This window comes from Polypterus senegalus, chromosome 6 (genome assembly GCF_016835505.1).
Source record: "Polypterus senegalus isolate Bchr_013 chromosome 6, ASM1683550v1, whole genome shotgun sequence".
Taxonomy (NCBI): domain Eukaryota; kingdom Metazoa; phylum Chordata; class Cladistia; order Polypteriformes; family Polypteridae; genus Polypterus; species Polypterus senegalus.
Window position 1 is genome coordinate 180,785,814 of NC_053159.1, and position 22,355 is coordinate 180,808,168.

General features: G+C 42.8%; 1 protein-coding gene across 1 annotated transcript in view; it reads right to left on the reverse strand.

The window, feature by feature from the left end:
- LOC120531863 (acetylcholine receptor subunit alpha-like) overlaps positions 1 to 4,268 on the reverse strand; it is a 75,134-nt gene extending 70,866 nt beyond the window's left edge. Inside the window, exon 1 of the mRNA XM_039757673.1 lies at positions 4,087 to 4,268. Coding sequence (XP_039613607.1) covers positions 4,087 to 4,147 — 61 coding nt within the window. The 5' untranslated portion in view covers positions 4,148 to 4,268. The remainder of the gene's footprint in view (positions 1 to 4,086) is intronic.
- Positions 4,269 to 22,355: the final 18,087 nt, after the last annotated feature.

Below are 22,355 nucleotides of genomic sequence, written 5' to 3' on the forward strand. Positions count from 1 at the left end.
AGGTGCTCAATTGGGTTTAAGTCAGGGCTCTGGCTGGGCCATTCAAGAACAGTCACAGAGTTGTTGTGAAGCTACTCCTTCATTATTTTAGCTGCGTGCTTAGGGTCATTGTCTTGTTGGAAGGCAAACCTTCGGCCCTGTCTGAGGTCCTTAGCACTCTGGAAAAGGTTTTTGTCCAGGATATCCCTGTACTTGGCCACATTCATCTTTCCCTCGATTGCAACCAGTCGTCCTGTCCCTGCAGCTGAAAAACACCCCCACAGCATGATGCTGCCACCGCCATGCTTCACTGTGGGGACTGTATTGGACAAGTGATGAGCAGTGCCTGGTTGTCTCCACACATACCGCTTAGAATTAAGGCCAAAAAGAGAGAATCATTTCTCACCATCTCAAGAGTCCTTCAGGTGTCTTTTAGCAAACTCCATGCGGGCTGTCATGTGTCTTGCACTGAGGAGAGGCTTCCGACAGGCCACTCTGCCATAAAGCCCTGACTGGTGGAGGGCTGCAGTGATGGTTGACTTTCTACAACTTTCTCCCATCTCCTGACTGCATCTCTGGAGCTCAGCCAAAGTGAACTTTGGGTTCTTCTTTACCTCTCTCACCAAGGCTCTTCTCCCCCGGTAGCTCAGCTTGGCCGGATGGACAGCTCTAGGAAGGGTTCTGGTTGTCCCAAACGTCTTCCATTTAAAGATTATGGAGGCCACTGTGCTCTTCGGAACCTTAAGTGCAGCAGAATTTTTTTTGTAACCTTGGCCAGATCTGTGCCTTGCCAGAATTTTGTCTCTGAGCTCTTCAGGCAGTTCCTTTGACCTCATGATTCTCATTTGCTCTGACATGCATTGTGAGCTGTAAGGTCTTATATAGACAGGTGTGTGGCTTTCCTAATCAAGTCCAATCAGTAGAATCAAACACAGCTGGACTCAAATGAAGGCGATCTCAAGGATGATCAGAAGAAATGGAAAGCACCCGAGTTAAATATATGAGTGTCACAGCAAAGGGTCTGAATACTTAGGACCATGTGATATTTGTTTTTCTTTTTTAATAAATCTGCAACAATTTCAAAAATATTTTTTTTTTGTCTGTCAATATGGGGTGCTGTGTGTACATTAATGAGGAAAAAAAAATAATTTAAATGATTTTAGCAAATGGCTGCAATATAACAAAGAGTAAAAAATTGAAGGGGTCTGAATACTTTCCGTACCCACCACTGCATATAGCCAAAAATTTGTGGACACCAGACCACCACACATATGAACTTGTAAATGGTTATTAAATCTTTTAGGGCTTTTTTTTTCCTTTTCTCCCAGGGCTTAATTATGGAAGCCGAGAGAGGATGTGCAATATCGTTATTTTTTTTAATTTTTCCTCGAGATACTGGACTCATTTTATCAAGATCTTGAGAAAACAAACTTTTTTTTCTCGAGATAATGGAATAATTTTATCGAGATCTCGATAAAACAAAAGATCTTGTCTTCTCGAAATTATGAAATAATTGTGTCTAACGTTTAATGTTTAGCTTACTGCAGCCACTTCCTGTTTGAAATGGCAGGACAGCAGAACTGTATTGATCAGCATGTCACATTTTTGTTCAATCAAGGGCTGACGCAGGCTGAAATATGTTTATACCTTAGTTTAGAAAATAATGTTAGTGTCTGTCATTTAAGAAGACAGTTAGCAAGGCTTCCGCTGTATAGGTGTCGCAATCTAAGCGAGTCTGATGTCAGGAGCAAAGGTTAAGTTTCGTTTTCTCGAGATCGCGATAAAATTATTCCGTTATCTCAAGAAAACGAACTTTGTTTTTTTGAGATCTTGATTAAATTAATCTGTTATCTCGAGGAAACAATTTAAAAAAATTACAATATTGTATGTCCTTTTTTTGGCTTCCATACTGAATATTTTTCCAAAAAACTCAAATTTTCTGAAAAGCATACAAAGCAATAGTTTTTCATATATATGTAAAACATCTGTTGCTGCATGCAGTGCTTTATTTCAGCATGTTAGGCATCTCAGTGTCAGCCGGTGCATGTGGGTGGCGTCAGCAGATCAGCTGCAGACCAATCAGCACAGCTTGATGCCCGTACTTCACTTTCATTTTAGATCTCGATCTCCGGATCACCTACACCAAAACTGGAGTCAGACAAGTCAGAGTCCAATTCAAAATAATAAAATATACGTAAGACGTCATCCACTGAGTTGTTTTGCTTTGCGCGTTCACTTTGCTCTCTTGCCAGATGTTGATGCCATTCTAGGCACTTTTTACGCTACTCACTCACATGCAGGGATTCAACGTTCCACCCAGCAAGGACGGCCTACCTATAAAGTAATGGTGAGTTTTGTCAATGTTTACAGCTGATTATCACCTTCTACCCATGCATGTCAACTTTAGTCATCATCTGCCCTCAACCCAAAAGTCGACATCTACCTGAAAAGAGTTAATATGGAGTTACCCCAGTTGTGCAGCAATTATAACAGCTTCCACACTTCTTTCCAAAAGACTTTGGAGCACGTCTGTTGGAACGAGTGCCCATTCAACCAAAAGATCATTTGTGAGATAAGATGCTGATAGTGGATGAGAAGACCTGGTTGGCCTCGGCCACAGAAACCCACTTCATGAAGGCTCAGTTCTTGTAGTTGAAGGTCGTGCTGTGAAGAGATGACCCAGAGGAAGAGGCCATTTGACATGCGTCAACACACAACAGCCCCGCTCTGCATGATCTAGCACTTCATGGCAGCTCTGCTGTTCCTCAATGCCTTCGTTCACAATAACAGCACACCTACAGTTGACCACTGCAGAACTAGCAGAGCAGAAATTTCACATATGGACTTATGGCAAAGGTGCTATCCTATGACAGTGCCACATTTAGTGAGTGTTTGTCAATGGAGACTGCCCGGCTAGGTCTAAATCCTACACACCTGTTAACACCTGAGCTCAATCATTCGGAGGGGGGTACACACACGTTTGGCCATAAGGTATGTTTTGACTAGAAAGAGGCCAGATACAATAAAGTTCCACTTGTTTTGCTCTAATGTGTGAAGACAGCACAAGGGTCAACATGTCAGTGATATACCCGAGGGGTATCAGAGTCAAAGTAGAGCAGCTAAGCATAATTACTGAAGGTTTTAAATACCATCTTTCTTTTTCGCATAATTACTGAAGGTTTTAAATACCATCTTTCTTTTTCTTAACACGGAGAGCCATGTGGATTTATTTTTCCTACGTTCTGCTGTCACCAATTGCTGTTGCTTTAATGCTGGCAGACGCTCAGACAGACTAATTCAGATATTTCATAGATGATAGGCATGGACTATTTCCATTGCAGAGGGCATCAGAATGTTGGTTTCTCGTTTCAAACCTTTGACGACCTTGAAGGAAGGAGGACTGAAGGCCCGGGTGACCAAGGCAGATGGCTTTTTACATTCACGAGTCTTTGACCAGACAAACGTCCTGTAAGGCCTTTCAGATTTCCCATTTGACAGTTCCAATTACTCGGTGCTGTTTCCGTTTCACTGGCCGCCACAAGCAGAATTATTCATAAGCCGAAGCTGACATTTGTACCCATCTCTCAGCAGCTATCATTATTTTAACAACAGAGTAACGCTTTCTGGACAAGGGTAGGAAGTACCCTCAGCTACTTTCTAAAACACAAGAGTGCATACATGTTTTTTCTACAAAAGTACTTAACATTACAGCCTGTGATGGGCCAGTGCCCCCATCTAGGGTTGCTTTTTGCCCTAAGCTGCCAGGTTAGATTCAACTTCCCCCAAACTCTGTGGCAGATAAAGCCGACTCAGAAAGTGGATGGCTGATACTACAGCTCACATCTTTAATTTGTCCAGGTTTTTGTCCCCTCCTCAAACTAGGTGGTTAAAGACCCCCCTTGCCCTTGGTGACTTTGCACACAGAGTTCATTTTCTCAATAATTTGTTATTCGGCTAATAATCTAATTTTCCTAGAAAAAAAAATGAACAGAATACACCCAGGGAAAAATTACAAATGAAGCCGGCCATAATCCAGCCTTGCAAGGTGCTATAAAGGTAAAGATAATCATAGAATGATAATCATATGTTAAGGTTTAAAAGTCCTACCTAATAATGAGAGAAAAAGTGGCAGACACTTGCAAAAGAAACTTTGAGACACCGCAGTCATGGCTCGTCAGTAACGTCCAACGGTCATCAGGGGTCTGCTGGTTTGACTCTAAGAAGCAGTAAATCCAAGGAACATCTGCCACAAGAGACGTTTCAGCGAAGGCTTACGCTTTATCAACACCACACGGCCGAGGAGGCTGGCATGACCCCTTGCTTTAAATAACTCGGAGTGATGGTCAGGCATAGGTGGCAGAAATGGGGGCTTGGGGAGTCAGGGGTGGGCAGCTGCTGTTACAGCTCGGACACAAATGTCATGTGAAAGGATATACAATGACCATCCAATATCGCATGAGGAAATGCAGCAAGTCATCTAAAGCAGAGGGGCACCGAGGGCAGCTTAAGGCAGGATGGTCATGGTGGGGTGGCTGCAGGTTTTTGTTCCAACCCAACTGCTCAGTTGGATGCCATTTATTGTTGCTGAAGCGATTATGGCTCCATCTGCATTTTTCTGTCTTCCTCATTTTAGTGGAGTGGTGGCTCTGGGGCTAGGGATCTGCATTGGTAATCGGAAGGCTGCCAGTTTGAATCCCGTAAACGCCAAAAGTGACTCTACTCCGTTGGGCCCTTGAGCAAAGCCCTTAACCTGCAATTGCTCTATCCTGGGTATGACGTTAACCTGCATCCAGCCCTGCATGTAGGCCGTCCAACCTGCAGAGAAAAACCTGGGGGTTGGTGGCAGAATTGGCACTCGAGTCACTCCACTCCATCTGAACTAGTGTGGTGCTGAGGTGTCACCCGTTGCATGGCTCCACTTGGGTCCTAATCTGGGCTTCCTGAGGTGGTTTGTCATGTGGTGGGTGCGACAATGCACTGTATCAGCGTGTACTCCCAACCCTCTCTCTCTAATCTGAGGTAGTACAAATTCTTGAGCCTGCTCTCCTCTCATTTTAGTTAATGGGCAGCCTCACAGTAAGAAGGTCGTGGTTCACATCCTGGGTGCTCTCTGTGTGGGGGTTTGCATGTTCTCCGTGTCTCCAGTTTTCACCGGGTGCTCTGGTTTCCTCCGGCAGTCCAAAATCCGATACATCGGCAGTGACATTCATTACGCTATCCAGTGACCTCTTTGAGCCCAACACCGTCGGTAATGTAACCTCATGATCTGGACAGTGAGGACTCAACAAAGCAAGGGGATAGTGCAAAGTGCAGATGCGCTTTTATTAAAAACAATCAAAAACAAACAGTGTCTAAAGTGTAGTGCAATCAAAAATGTCAACAAATAAACAAACTGTTAAAAACCAGTGAAAAAGGGGAGGTTAAAATCCAAAAGAGATCCTTTCAAAACCGAGGTTAAAACAATGGCTGGAAGCAATCCTTTTAAAAACAAAAACCCGCTGCCTTCTTTCTACTGGTGGCTCCCCTGCTTCTCCCTTGTGTGACCTGCATCAGGGGAGTCGCCCTACCTGCAGCTGTAAGCCTTTCAGTCCATGGTTCTGTTTGGCTCCTGAGCAACCAGGGCGCTCACGCTGGGGCTTTAACCTCAAAGTCCCAGACTTCTGTGAACTTATGCGGCAAGCCAACCACCGGCTGGTCACTCCTGCTCATCACAAGCGCTCAGCAGGACCGACTAGAGCTCACTTCTCCCAGCTGTCTGCCAACACCAGTGAGTCTGCTCTCTCGCTCGCCCTCTCCCTCTCTCTGTCTCGCTCTCACCCTCTCTCCCCCCCTCACCCTCTACCTATCTTTCTCACCCTCTCGCTCTCCCTATCTCTCTAACCCTCTTCCTTTCTCTCTCCCTAACCCTCTCTCCCTCGCTCTCCCCCTCTCTCTCTTTCCCTCCTCTCTCTCTCTCCCTAACTCTCGCTCTCTCTCCGGCTCTTTTGCTTCCAGCATCTTCTTTCTCCTCTTAACCTCCGTTCACTCCAATCCTTTTTGTCTTTCTTCCCCCGCCGCACTCGAGCTCTTACTATATACAATGGAGACGTGGTTCAGGTGCAGCGATGAGCAGTTCCTGGCATCTGTTACGGATGTTGCTGATTCCTCACCTGTGCACTTAAGTGAGGAAACACCCGCCTCACAAAGCGCCCAAGAACCGCTCTGGCCACACTACCACACCGCCTCTTTAAGCCACGAGTGCGACATTTATTTAAAAACAGGCCTTTCCTTCTGAGCCGTGGACCCACTATACCACAAGGGGACGCCCACATAACACCTGGCTGCGGTGGATAGAGGGTCATTTCCAGAGGGTGGGACTATACTGCATGTCCAACCAGGATCCTGAGCTGTTTTGTCGTGTGGTGGGTGCGACAGCACAGTGTACCCGGTGCATACCCCCCAACCTGACCTGACCTGATTGTTACATTGTGTGTGCTCAGTCTGCAATGGACAGGTGCTCTTCTCCAGGAATTATTCCTGCCTTGTGTCCAGTGCTTCTTTTAGACTTTTAACAGCTGCATTCATCATTTGTTTTACTTGTTTTCTTAACTGGCTGCCAACTGACAATGAGAAAGCAAATGACAAAAGGGATACCAACTCCTACAAGACATCGCATAAGACATTTGGAAAGAAACAAAGAGGAAAAGAAAGAGAATTACTCATCTCATTTAGTCCAAAATTTATGAACCAAAAGTAGCAGAATGAACACACAAACAAGTGATAAAATTAAATAGGAGAGTCTCTTGAACCAGCAAGGACTGGCTTCTTAATGGGTTAGAACAGAAACAGGGTGCTATGGCAGCCAACCAGGACCAACTCTGCTCACCACTGCTCAAAGGGAAAAGTCCTCAGATTGGAAAGGCCGGGCTAGCGTTACACGGGATTATATACCAGTGATAAAAAACAGCGCTGGGCTACCAAATTTTTAAAACAGTACTATATCAGCATTACCAAAAAAAGGTTATTTTAGTACATGTCAATGTACCTCAAACTGCTTTATGCCGACTTTAGAAAGCTTACAAAAACATTACAGTTAGCCAATAAAAGGGGACACTTGGCTTGACTTCTCACTACGTCCATAATGGCTAACAAGATACAACACCCTAATACTGCAACAAGAAACAAAGTTTTCCACTCCTTTGTCTCATTCCCCCTTAGCAATACACTCCATAAGTGCAGAATCATCTGAGAATTTCTTCCACTGACATGACTGGGTATTATACTTATATTCTCAGTTGTATGGAGAGAAGAGAAAGGGGGACAAGACTGTACACTGAAGAAGGGGCCTGAGTTGCCTCAAGTGTTGTATATTGTGATCTTTTTAGTTAGCCAATTATAGAGGTAATTTTGCTTAACTTCTCACTACATTCATAATGGATAACACGGTACAACACCCTAGTACCACTGATTTTAGGAAGGGTGCAAGGAGCAGGAAGTATGCAGGCCAATTCAATACGCGTGGCGAGGCTGTGTCTGTGGAATTAGCTAAATTGTGCTAGCTAAGCATTGTTGCCTACTCGTCAATTCAGTTTACTAAAAGTGGGATGGACACGGCTGAAAACACCAACTGTCCCCTCCTCGTTGATGAAGACAGCAGTCGAAGTGAGAAGTGTCAGTACTCTGTTTATAAGGCAGAAGAAAAAGGTGAACCTACAGACGTCAGCGCGCCTGTTTGCTGGCGGTTTTACAAGGCTGACCTACCAAATCACGTGGAAGTGTCGAATCTTGCCAATCATTTCTTCCCTTGCCCATCCCGATGTCTTACGGCAGTTCACAACTTGACAGTTTTTAAATGTTATTTACCATAAAAAGAAGAAAAAAAAATTGTTTGCCTTTAATGGTCATTACATTTATATATATATATATATATATATATATATATATATATATATATATATATATATATATATATATATATATATACGGTGGGTATGGAAAGTATTCAGACCCCCTTCAATTTTTCACTCTTCGTTATATTGCAGCCATTTGCTAAAATCATTTAAATTAATTTTTTTCCTCATTAATGTACACACAGCACCCCATATTGACAGACAAAAAAAAAAGAATTTTTGAAATTGTTGCAGATTTATTAAAAAAGAAAAACTGAAATATCACATGGTCCTAAGTATTCAGACCCTTTGCTCAGTATTTAGCAGAAGCACCCTTTTGAGCTAATACAGCCATGAGTCTTCTTGGGAAAGATACAAGTTTTTCACACCTGGATTTGGGGATCCTCTGCCATTCCTCCTTGCAGATCCTCTCCAGTTCTGTCAGGTTGGATGGTAAACGTTGGTGGACAGCCATTTTTAGGTCTCTCCAGAGATGCTCAATTGGGTTTAAGTCAGGGCTCTGGCTGGGCCATTCAAGCACAGTCACAGAGTTGTTGTGAAGCCACTCCTTCGCTATTTTAGCTGCGTGCTTAGGGTCATTGTCTTGTTGGAAGGTAAACCTTCGGCCCAGTCTGAGGTCCTTAGCACTCTGGAGAAGGTTTTTGTCCAGGATATCCCTGTACTTGGCCACATTCATCTTTCCCTCGATTGCAACCAGTCATCTTGTCCCTGCAGCTGAAAAACACCCATACAGCATGATGCTGCCACCGCCATGCTTCACTGTGGGGACTGTATTGGACAAGTGATGAGCAGTGCCTGGTTGTCTCCACACACTGAGGAGAGGCAAGACACATGACAGTCAGCATGGAGTTTGCTAAGACACCTGAAGGACTCTGAGATGGTGAGAAATAAGATTCTCTGGTCTGAAGAGACCAAGATAGAACTTTTTGGCCTTAATTCTAAGCGGTATGTGGGGGGGTCTGAAAACTTTCCGTACTCACTGTATATACATATATACAGTATATACATATATATATACAGGTCCTTCTCGAAAAATTAGCATATTGTGATAAAAGTTCATTATTTTCTGTAATGTACTGATAAACATTAGACTTTCATATATTTTAGATTCATTACACACAACTGAAGTAGTTCGTCTTTTATTGTTTTACAATTTTTCTCGATTGGTTTGGCTCATTTCCTGAAACCGAGATGACATTCTCAAAATAACATGGACAAATCTCCAAACCACCTTGCAATTGTTCACAACAGAATGTCATTTTTCATTGGTTTAATCAAATTGCAAATGCTTTAGTACATGTCTCAAGTGACTCTGTGCTTCTTTTCAAATGATTATGTACAAGTAGCTACAGTTAGCACAATGAGCCCACATTTAGCACATTTTCCAAATAAATAGATCTTGCCGATCTAAACTGATTAGTTGATTTTTCAGTGAAATGGTCACTCACTCCAAAACATATCAGCATGGTTTCATTGTGTAAGTCATCATATGCACAATTGTCTGTTCAACTGTCAAAATTAGTCAAAGATATAATACCATGAAAGAATATCTTGGAACATTTGATAAAGTTATGACAGTACTTGACAATCAATCAGGTGAAATTAGAACTAACGAAGGAGCAGTTTCCCACATCTCAGATGACCAATCAAACAGGTTGTTCAGATACCTGACAGGTGTTGTCTATGATTATGACTGCTGCCAAAAGTATATAGACAGAGCTTGGCGCGGGGCCAGTTTAATTTGCAGTGTGAACATGGAAGCACCTCGCCAAGTACAACAGCAACTTCCTGCTCGAGGAAGAGGAGGAAGAAGAAGAGGGAGAGGAGGAGTGAGAATGCGTGGAGGAATAGGGGGAAGAGGCCGAGGAGCACGGAGGCACCATGATGTCCCAGATGAAATCCGGGCCACCCTTATTGACCACGTCATAAACCATCGCCTCACAATGGCAGAGGCAGGTCGCCGAGTGCAGCCTAATGTGCCTCGGTCTACAGTCTCCTCCATCATCCAAACCTTTTGCAGGGAAAACAGGTACAGAACTATGCTATTGAACTATTCAGTGTTGGTGTGTGTGTAGGCCTAGAGTACTGTAATATCGTCATGTGATGTTATATGATACTATAAAATGACAAAGACAAAAATGGAGAAAATACTGTGAATAGTATTCCAGTCACTGTGCAGTGCATCACACTTCTAGTACCATAAGACAGCAGTACAATTACAGTGGTAACTCATTTTGTAACAAATTTAGTGTTGACCTTTGACTTGTATGTCTAGGATTGGACGACAGCCTCAAGTGGGTGGCAGAAGAAAACGTCTAAATGAACAACAAGAACAAGAAATATGCAACATGGTCATTGCAAATAATGCCATCACACTGAGACAGATTCGTAATGCAATCCTGCTAGACAATGTAATGTTCCAAAATATAAACTCTATCAGCATCTCCACAATAGACCGGTATTGAAGAAACATCAGATGACCATGAAACAGATTTACAGGGTACCATTTGAGAGAAACTCTGACAGAGTGAAAGGGCTGCGGTACCAGTATATGCATGTAAGTCAACTACTGGTTGTCTATCATTGTAACACTATTACAGTAAGACATGGTTACCACTGTTTTTTTGTTTTGCGTTATCCTTTTCACCTTCAGAATCCAGCTTTGTGTGACTAGAGCATTTTTCCTAGAAATTGTCTTCAGTTTCCCACTCCCTGTTTGTACAGTACTTTAGATCCTCCCTGCAGTATCTGTCTCTACTTGACTGATTAGATTTATTTCTATTCTATTGTAGAGAATTATGGCATTAGAAGGCAACGAAACCCCTCACATCCTAGTGTTCGTTGATGAAGCTGGCTTCAACCTGGCCAAAGGTCGAAGGCGTGGCCGTAACATCATTGGCCACCGAGCCACTGTGGATGTCCCAGGCCAGCGAGGAGCAAATATAACAATGTGTGCCGCTATATCAGAAAGAGGTGTGGCCACACACATTCCCAGTTTAGGGCCCTACAATACACAAAAGCTCCTCAATTTTTTGGACCACCTTTATACTGATCTGATCCCAGAAAATGAGAGAGGTGTAGAAGGACCTCAGCTACCACATTATGTCATTGTGTGGGATAATGTGAACTTCCACCGTGGCCCACGCATCAGAACCTGGTTCACCACCCATCCCGGATGCTAATGGAGTTTCTTCCACCTTACTCTCCTTTCCTGAATCCAATTGAGGAGTTTTTTCAGCTTGGAGGTGGAGGGTGTATGAGCATCAGGCTCAAGACCAGAGGGCCCTGCTGCATGCAATGGATGCTGCATGTGAGGACATCACAGGGGATCAATGTAGGGGATGGTTGAGACATTCACGCCGTTTCTTCCCTCGCTGCATCGCACGAGAAAATATCCGTTGCGATGTGGATGAGAATTTATGGCCTGACAGAGAGCAGCGCGTCTAAGCCAGGAGGATGAGGATGGTGGCCAGGAAAGAGAGGGTGACAATGGCGACCACTGAAAATATTACTGTATTATAGTTCTGAGACTTTATTTACAGTATGGTGGGCTAGAGTTTTTTTGGTTTTTTTTGTTTGTGTTTATAACTGTTCACATTTACAGAATCTTGTATATGTTTTCTTTTCACAGTATGTTCTCTAATGTTAACATTTCTTTGTACAAATAAAAATGTTTACAGTTTCCTTGAGCATGAGTGGTTTATTGGAGGCTGATTTTACTGTAAAATCTTTTGGTTTTATTCATAGTGGTATTCTGTTGCTAGACCTGTGCCTCAGTGACAAAACGTCTAAGCATTTTGACTTGCAGTGCTTAAACAATGCCAAAGGTATAATGCATTTTGGGGGCATTGACTATTTATATGGGAAGGATATTTAGTTTTGACACATGGATAAACTCTTTTGGGAGAGATATGAGCTTTTGCAGGGGATCCATGGTGTTGTGCTAAACCATCCAGGGTATTCTGACAAAAGCACTAAATGAATGCACATGTGCCAAGGCAATTGAGAAGGATCTGTGCTATTCTGACTGTACTGACCTTTTATATGGGAAAGGAATCTGCTTTTGAAGCATGGACGAAGAGTTTGGGGTAAGATATTTGTTTTGCTAGTGAGCTATAATGTTGGGCAGCACTGTAAGACTGTTTGGCCAAATGACCTTATGGTTTTGAGAATGTCATCTCGGTTTCAAGAAATGAGCCAAACCAATCGAGAAAAACTGTAATATTGATGATTTTGGCATATAGCTCATGAAAACCCAAAATTCCTATCTCAAAAATTAGCATAAAAGAAAAGTGTTTTTAATACAAAAAAAGTCAACCTTCAAATAATTATGTTCAGTCATGCACTCAATACTTGGTTGGGAATCCTTTTGCAGAAATGACTGCTTCAATGCGGCGTGGCATGGAGGCAATCAGCCTGTGGCACTGCTGAGGTGTTATGGAGGCCCAGGATGCTCGATAGCGGCCTTAAGCTTATCCAGAGTGTTGGGTCTTGTGTCTGTCAACTTTCTCTTCACAATATCCCCCAGATTCTCTATGGGGTTCAGGTCAGGAGAGTTGGCAGTCCAATTGAGCACAGTAATACCATGGTCAGTAAACCATTTACCAGTGGTTTTGGCACTGTGAGCAGGTGCCAGGTCGTGCTGAAAAATGAAATCTTCACCTCCATAAAGCTTAAGCATGAAGTGCTCCAAAATCTCCTGATAGCTAGCTGCATTGACCCTGCCCTTGATAAAACACAGTGGACCAACACCAGCAGCTGACATGGCACCCCAGACCATCACTGACTGAGGGTACTTGACACCGGACTTCAGGCATTTTGGCATTTCCCTCTCCCCAGTCTTCTTCCAGACTCTGGCATCTTGATTTCCGAATGACATGCAAAATGTGCTTTCATCCGAAAAAAGTACTTTGGACCACTGAGCAACAGTCCAGTGCTGCTTCTCTGTAGCCCAGGTCAGGCGCTTCTGCCGCTGTTTCTGGTTCAAAAGTGGCTTGACCTGGGGAATGCGGCACCTGTAGCCCATTTCCTGCACACGCCTGTAAACGGTGGCTATGGATGTTTCTACTCCAGACTCAGTCCACTGCTTCTGCAGGTCCCCCAAGGTCCGGAATCGGTCCTTCTCCACAATCTTCTTTAGGGTCCGGTCACCTCTTCTCATTGTGCATCGTTTTCTGCCACACTTTTTCCTTCCCACAGACTTCCCACTGAGGTGCCTTGATACAACACTCTGGGAACAGCTTATTCGTTCAGAAATTTCTTTCTGTGTCTTACCCTCTTGCTTGAGGGTGTCAATGATGGCCTTCTGGACAGCAGTCAGGTCAGCAGTCTTACCCATGATTGCGGTTTTGAGTAATGAACCAGGCTGGGAGTTTTTAAAAGCCTCAGGAATCTTTTGCAGGTGTTTAGAGTTAATTAGCTGATTAAGATGATTAGGTTAATAGCTCGTTTAGAGAACCTTTTCATGAAATGCTAATTTTTTGAGATAGGAATTTTGGGTTGTCATGAGCTGTATGCCAAAATCATCAATATTAAAACAATAAAAGGCTTGAACTACTTCAGTTGTGTGTAATGAATCTAAAATATATGAAAGTCTAATGTTTATCAGTACATTACAGAAAATAATGAACTTTATCACAATATGCAAATTTTTTGAGAAGGACCTGTATATATACAGTATATACATATATATATATATATATACACACACACACACACATATATATATATATATACACACTGTGGCAGATGGCTGGGGGCTTATGCCTGGCCGGGACACCTAGAAGCACCGAGCAGGGGCTTATACCTCCCTGAGGAGTCCTGGATGGCAGCACTTCCGCAACACCAGGGAGTGCTGCCGGAAGGAATACCAGGGACACCCGGAGTGCTTCTGGGTGCTCGTGTGGCACTTCCACCACACAAGGAAGTGCCGCAGAAAGATCGTCAGGGCACCTGGAGCACATCCGAGTGGATATAAAAGAGGCCGCCTTCCTCCAGTCAAGAGCAGGAATTGGGAGGAAGAAGACAAAGCTCAGGACCGTGGAGCAGAGGTGGTGGAGGAAGGACCAGTGAGAGGACTTTAGAGAGATGTTTGGTGCAGGGGCACTGGGTTTTGTGCGGGACTGTAAATAGACGTGTGTGTTCGGGACTTCCTGTGTCTGTCTGTGTTGGTGTCCAGGCTTGTTTCCACACATACATATATATACACTAGCAAAAGACCAGCGCTTCGCAGCGGAGAAGTAGTGTGTTAAAGAAGTTATGAAAAAGAAAAGGAAACATTTTAAAAATAATCTAACCTGATTGTCAATGTAATTGTTTTGTCACTGTTATGAGTGTTGCTGTCATCAAGGATTTGATTATCATTATTTCTTTCAATCAGGTTCGTATTTGGAGGACGTGTTGTTATGAAGTTACATTCCGTGTTTGTCAACCATTGTAAAGATAACACGTTTTATTCATTGAAGTGTTCACTACGCAAATGGCTACTCGTGAATGTAAGATGTTTAACAGGCATTCCCGGTATTAACTTGTGCTAAAAGTACCATTGTGTGACGTAAGGGGAGCTGACTGTAAAAAGGCAAGGAGGCGCGTATTTTGAACGAAAAGGGAGAAGACAGCGAAGAAGTGGAAAAGTGAGAAGGAAAACTATTTAAATAAAGAGCTAGAAAGGTGAATGGAAAGAAGCAGCCAGCAGTAAAGCAAGGAAGACTTCGTAATAAGGACGGTTCGGTGCACATAGAAGGTGTAACAATAAGATTGTTAAGCCTTATGATAATGTTCCCGCACGGAGCATTTAGAGAGACGCACTGGGAGAAGTATAATCTGAACCTCTCTACAGTTTCGTTTATTTTCGGGTTGTAATGTTCATCAAATTTACGTATCATCTGGTCCAGTGGTGGACTGTGCATTTCAAATCTAGGCCTTCAGTAGTGCTCCGTCTGAATCAACCCGCACCTCAAAAACTAATTTATGGTTATAAAAACCATCTTAATATGCAGAAATACAGTAAAAAGAGCCGCTGCTAGATAACTCCTGTAGCCACAATAAATGTCTTTATTGAATAGACAAACCAGGGGTGAACAAGTTCCTTTCTACTGCAGCTACAGCCACGACACACATAAAAAACATCAATAATAACTCAATATTATTTAGGAAAATCGCAACATTTTACTCACTAAAAATTCGAATTATTTGTAAACAAAATCCATCCTCCTCTCTTTCCTTAAAAACAGTTCAATTATTCTGTCGTACAGATTATCCGGGCACTTCAGTTCCATCAAAAAGTCCCTTTCTATCGCCATCGAAGCTAATGCTGAAAGTCGAACCTGCCCTGTCGTATTTCTGGCATAAGTTTTAATTCACTTTAGGGCTGAAAATGTTCGCTCAACAGAAGCAGTGGACACGGGAATGTTCACCGCCAAATATACCAATGTGAACAGCTGCCCCATGCTCTTATTCAAATTTTTCTAATGAAGGAAGTCAAAGAGATCAGTGGCAGATTTTCTTGCAAAATCATCCATGGCATACATTACAGTCATTTCTGTTTTTAGCCGAGACAGATCCAAAACTGCTCCATGGCCCTTGTGTTAAACTGGAGAAGGCTACATGCGGGAAATCTTTCTTGTATTCAGGGGTCGAGGAGCGTGACAAACATCAGGTTTTCGTGGTCTTGAAATCTGGTCTCTGTCTGGCAAATAATATTGTCCAGAATCCTGCCATGGAGTTGGTGGCAGTGGGCACGAGGATCTTGCGCTCAGAGCGTCTGCGGTGCGTTCAGTGGCCTCGTAGAGTTCCTCATATCGGCTTCTATCCAATAAATGGGTCTGAATACGGTGACGTTGCCTTACGCCTGCTGGAGGGCCCTACTGACACCAACTCAAAATCTGATTGGTTGAAGCAACAGTTTAATCGACATTTATTCTGTGTTAGAGTGCCTGCACAACGGATTGTGAAGGCCTCTCTGCCTGGCAACAAATGATGGCTCAAATGTGATTGGTTAAATGCTTTAATACGAAAATACATGTCTGGAAGCAGCACAACCATTGAAAAAGCTATGAAAGGAAGCGGACAGACTATTTGGAATTATTTAATAAGTATTCATGGACAAAATATAATTAACATCAGTTTGTGATTCAGATTTTTTTTAGGCTAGCAGAGAAGGCATGACTTCGCCAGGTCTTTAGCATTGAGGCTTTATACACTGCGTCTTCTCATTAAACTTGTATTTCGCGAATATCTTGTGTGATCTTGCGATGTCCACAGCTTTATTTAATTTTAGCTCAGACCCAGCACTTAAAAGCTTCTCTTGCACTTTTGCTGAGGGAGGGTTTCCACAGTAGCTGCACTTATGAATATGCTAAGCACAGTCCTTCACCCACGAATATTTACCTTATATGGGCAGGCACTCAATTACATGGGAGGCGTGATGATGCGAGACGCAACTCTACCTCACACGGCGACCGAGCTGCAGGCTATTAGAGTATATGAACGAAAGTAGGTTCCAGTTACGACCGTTACGCGTAGAATTTTGAAGTGAAACCTGCCTAACTTTTGTAAGTAAGCTGTAAGGAATGAGCCTGCCAAATTTCAGCCTTCCACTTACACGGGAAGTTGGAGAACTAGTGATGAGTGAGTCAGTGAATCAGTCAGTGAGGGCTTTGCCTTTTATTAGTATATACAGTATACACACATATACTGTACATAGTGACCACGGTCAGATGCGTGCGCTTGGGGAGCAGCTCAAGGGTTTTTGTGAATACAATTCCCTTTCAAGACAGCATACAATGATCTCTCTTCTCCTTTCCCTTCTGTAGAAAGGAAAGACTGATGTATTTCCACCCATGATGTCACTGCCGGGGTCAGATCACCTGGATCCACCTCTTCCTCCCAGAATCCTTCATAAGAAATGCCACCATCTTGGGTAGGAGGACTGAACTTTCAGGGCAACTCAACCTTTTTCACTTAACAATGGTTTTTTTTTAACACTTTTTGCCCACCATTTAATATACAGGGTTTGCCTGCCTGTGGTGCTCCAGGCCTCTTTCTTTTGTCTCTTGTGCCTTTACACTCCATATATTCCCATATATTCCTCTTTTCACTGCTGATAGTCCTCGATGATTATAGCCATGTCAGTGGTTATTCCTACACCACAGAATTGCAGGATGACATTGGGATTTATGTGACGCCTCCTCCATTGATGATACAACATGATGGATAAAAATCTGCATTTCTCAGCAGTAGAGGGGTCATCAGTTTTGATCAAATCACCAACTCCGTTTGCAGGAATGCAACACCGAACCCGCAGGGTTCCTCCATCATGCATCACATTTACCTGCAGACATTCGTCTGTGTATCGCACCCCCCTAGTCCTAGTGGACAAACTGCTTTCTGTAGGAGCCACAAATTTCAGGTTTTGACTCATCACTCCAGGGCACCTGCTGCCATTTTCCTGCACCCTAGACTCAGTGTTTTTGTGTGTTGGTGAGTCATTTGAGTTTATTTCTACCTCAATAGAATGTTTTTTTGGTCACAACTCTTCCTTGAAGACCACTTCTGATAAGTCTACTCTGGACTGAAGATAGACGTACCACAGTCACAGTGGTTTCTGCCCGTTTTGCACTGATAGCAGGGCTGGATATCTTCTGATTTAAAACAGGAAGTAAGCTTCATGAATTTGTCATTTGCTGCGCTCAATTTCTGTGGCTGACTGATGCATTTCCAGCCCTAAACCTTGCCTGTTTGTTTGTGCCTGACAAAGGGCACAACTGGAAACATCTGTCCTCTTGAGAGAAACTTTGATGATGCAGGAGGACCGCATTTGTGTCTTGTCATTATGCTCACTTTTCCCATGGTGTTAAGATTTGCAGGTCAAACAGCCAAGTCTACCAGCATCTTCATTTTTCAGTCTGGTGATCCCTTGCCCAGTTTTATTTCCCCCTACATGGCCGTTTCTGTTTCAGTTCATCACTTTGGTTCAACTCCAAATGATGTCATGTACCATTAGCACTGTGATCAAGCACCGGGCCGTATGCCTACAAAGATCTGATATTTACGACTAGAAGGTGGTCCACTACAATGTGAGTATCTTTCTTTCTTTAAGGGCATTCATATATCTTTTTATACTGCTTCACTTTTTGGAAAGTGAATAGTTGGAATTCTAAAATATGCTCTTTTCTATGGACACACTAATCTATGGAAGCCTATTATAATTGTGTTATTTCACAAAAGTATCACATTATTTCACAATACTTCTTGTGTTATTTTGCTGTCATATTATTGAGCCAATCATTTTCAGTCTCCTCTATTTCAGCTATTGTAATTAAAGGATGAACAAATGCTGTAGATTAACCAGATTAAAAGTAAATGTAATTAATCTGGTTAAAGTTTAGCACATGTGTTTTACAGTTTTTCTCGATTGGTTTGGCTCATTTCTTGAAACCGAGATGACATTCTCAAAATAACAGACAGATCTCCAAACCACCTTGCAAATGTTCACAACAGAATGGCATTTCTCATTGATTTCATCAAATTGCAAATGCCTTAGTACATGTCTCAAGTGTCTCAGTGCATCTTTGCAAATGGTTAAGTACAAGTAGCCTGCAGTTAGCACAATAAGCCCACATTTAGCACATTTTCCAAATAAATAGATCTTGCTGATCTAAACTGATTAGTTGATTCTCAGTCTAATGGTTGTTCTCTCCAAAACATGTCAGCATGATTTCATCGTGTAAGTCATCATATGCACAATAGTCTGTTCAATTGTCAAAATTAGTCAAGAACATAATACCATGAACACCATATATGAATTTCTTGGAACATTTGATAAATTCATGACAGTAATTGACAATCAGGTGAAATTAGAACTTGACCAACGAAGGAGGAGTTTCCCACATCTCAGATGACCATAGAACTTGACCAACGAAGGAGGAGTTTCCCACATCTCAGATGACCAACCAAACAGTTTGTTTAGTTACCTGACAGGTGCTGTCTATTGTTGTGAATGCTGCCAAACGTGTATATATAGAGCTTGGCTAGGGCCAGTACCATTTGAACATGGAGGTACCTCACCAAGTAAATCAAGAAGGGCAACCTCCTGCTCGAGGAAGAAGAAGAGGAGGAGGAGGAGGAGGAGGAAGAGGAAGAGGAAGAAGAAGAAGAAGAGGAGGAGGAGGAGTGAGGATGCGTGGTGGTGGAATAGGGGGAAGAGGCCGAGGAGCACGAAGACACCATGCTGTCCCGGATGAGATTCGGGCCACAATTGTAGACCATGTGGTTAACCATCGCCTGACAATGGCAGAGGCTGGGCCGAGTGCAGCCTAATGTGCCTCGCTCTACTGTCTCCTCCATCATCCAAACCTTTCGCAGGGAAAACAGGTATGTACTCAGTCAATGATGGAGTCATTACAGTATACAGTACTGTGCATACTGTAAAGCAAGACATGTATAAACTCTTCATTCCGTGTGTGTGTGTGTAGGCCCACAGTACTGTAATATATTACCTCAATGTGATGTTGCAATATGATGTTACAGTACAGTAACTCATTCTGTAACAAATACGGCATACATTACGAATTGTCATACAGTGTTGTCCTTTGACTTCTACGTCTAGGATTGGACGACAACCTCACATGGGTGGCAGAAGAAAACTTCTCAATGAACAACAAGAACAAGAGATCTGTAACATGGTGATTGCAAATAATGCTCTCACTTTGAGACAGATCCGTGATGCAATCCTTCAAGACAATGCCATATTCCAAAATGTCAACTCTATCAGCATCTCCACAATAGACCGGGTATTGAAGAAGCATCAGATGACCATGAAGCAGATTTACAGGGTACCATTTGAGAGGAATTCTGACAGAGTGAAAGAGCTGCGGTACCAGTATGTGCATGTAAGTCAGTTATTGGTTGTCTATTATAGTAACATTACAGTAAGCAGTGGTTCCCAATTTGTTTGGTTTTCAGTATCCTCTTTACCTTTAGAATCCAGCTTTATCTGACTACAGCATTTTGCCTAAAACTGCAACAGTGTTTCTCCCTCTTTGTGTCAAATACTCCCTGCAGTGCCTCTGCATAGGCCTGTACCCCAGGTTTGGAACCACTGGAGTAGTGGCCAGTAGCAGGCTATATTGAACTTGTGGAGGAGAACATAGAACAATCCCATGTAATTTTCTATTTCTGTTGTGTATGACTCCTCTATATGACTGATTTGATTTTTTTTTACTCTATTGTAGAGAATAATGACATCCTTGTATTTGTCAATGAGGCTGGTTTCAACCTGGCCAAGGGCCGCAGAGCGTGGCCGTAACATCATTGGTCAGCGGGCCACGGTGGATGTCCCAGGCCAGCGAGGGGCAATTTAACAATGTGTCCTGCCATATCTGAGAATGGTGTGGCCACACACATCCCCAGTTTAGGCCCATATAACACTCAAACTCCTCATTTTCTTGGACCGTCTTTATACACATCTGGTCCCAGAAAATGAGAGAGGTCTCGAAGGGCCTCACCTACCACACTATGTGATCGTGTGGGACAATGTAAATTTCCACCGTGGGCCGCTCATCAGGGCCTGGTTCACCACCCATCCAAGGATGCTCATGGAGCTACTACCACCATACTCTCCTTTCCTTAATCCCATTGAGGAATTTTTTCCGCTTGGAGGTGGAAAGTCTATGAACATCAGGCTCAAGACCAGAGATCCCTGCTCCATGCAATGGATGCTGCATGTGAGGACATTACAGGGGATCAGTGTAGGGGATGGTTGAGACATTGCGCCGTTTCTTCCTCGCTGCATCGCAAGGGAAAATATCCGCTGCGATGTGGATGAGAATCTATGGCCAAACAGAGAGCAGCGTGGATGGCCAGGAGGATGAGGATGGTGGCCAGGAGAGGGACGGTGACGACAACAACCAGTGAAAGTTACCTTAGTTGTGAAACTTTATTTACTGTAAGCCCTACTGTAGGCTAGATATAATTTTTCTTGTTTTTTGTTTGTGTTTATATTTCGTACATGTACAGAATACTGTATACATTTTTATGTGCTCTAATGTATGGAAGTTACTTAATGTGTGTCAATAAAAATGATTACAATTTCCTTGGAAGTAGGAGTGCAGTGTGTCTGATGTCAAACTTTGGAGGCTGCTCTTACTGTAAAATCCTTTTTTTTTCAGTTTTATACATAATTGTATTCTGTTGGCTAGACCTCTGCCATAGTGACAAAACATCTAGGCATTTTGACTTGCAGTGCTTACACGATGCCAAAGGGACGATGCATTTTGGGGGCACTAACTATTTAAATGGGAAAGGAATTTAGTTTTGACACATGGGTAAACTATTTTGGGAGAGATACGAGCTTTTGCAGGTGATCCATGGTGTTGTGCTAAACCATCCAGGTTATTTTGGAAAAACGCACTAAGTGAATGCAAATGAGCCAACGCAATTGAGAAAGATCTTTGACATTTTGATGGTACTGACTCTTTATATGGGAAAGGAATCTATTTTGAAGCATGTATGAACAGTTTTGGGAAAGATATGACCTTTTGCTAGTGAGCTGTAATGTTGCGCAGAACTGTAAGACTGTTTGGCCAAATGATCTTATAGTTTTAAGAATGTAATTTCTGTTTCAAGAAATGAGCCAAACCAATCGAGAAAAACTGTAATATATACAGAGTGGTAGCGCAGAGCTGTCATTCCTGACTCACACCACCAGGGTCTGTATGGGGTCTGCATGTGCTCCGTGTGCATTTGTGGATTGATTGTATCAGTGAGTGTGCTAAACTGCATACGATTACCTGTTTAACACTGGAAATGTGTCAGTAATACTTCTCAACTAACAAAACACATTTAGTCCTTCGCGTGCTGGGATGTAAATAACATCCATTCCCTTTTTCCATCTCCGACCTGAGCTCTTGCAGATTTGTGGTATGAATACAATTCATTGGGCCACCAAATCACACTGTTCCAAAATATCTATAGCAAATAATAAGACTAAAACAAAACCTGTGTTACGTGTAGGTTTGTATAACCAGATTACATGCAGCACACTCTTTGCTGATTGGCTCTGCGATTGTGAACTGTAATCAGCTGATGTATCAACCTCCTCTTCAACATCTGTCACCAGACTGTCAGAGCACATTTACGTTTACTTCTTTGGCTGATGCCTATCTCCAAGGATGATTTACGAAAATAATGATACAATTGGTTCCATTTCCATTTGTTTTTCTAATTGACTTGCTCAGAGTCACACTGTGGTGTCAGCAGTGGGATTTGAACCCACACCTCAGAGTTTGAAGTCCAAAGCCTAAACTATTACACCACACTGCCTGCATGATGTTATTATCGACCCCAAAAGTCAGTGTCTTTGAGAAATAATGAAATGAACATGATTGTTATAACATTTGTTCAGTTTTTATTATTTAATTGTAAGCTACATGCTTGCTTAATCTCTCGATCAATAGCTGAAACCAAAACTCTGAAATAGCTGAAACC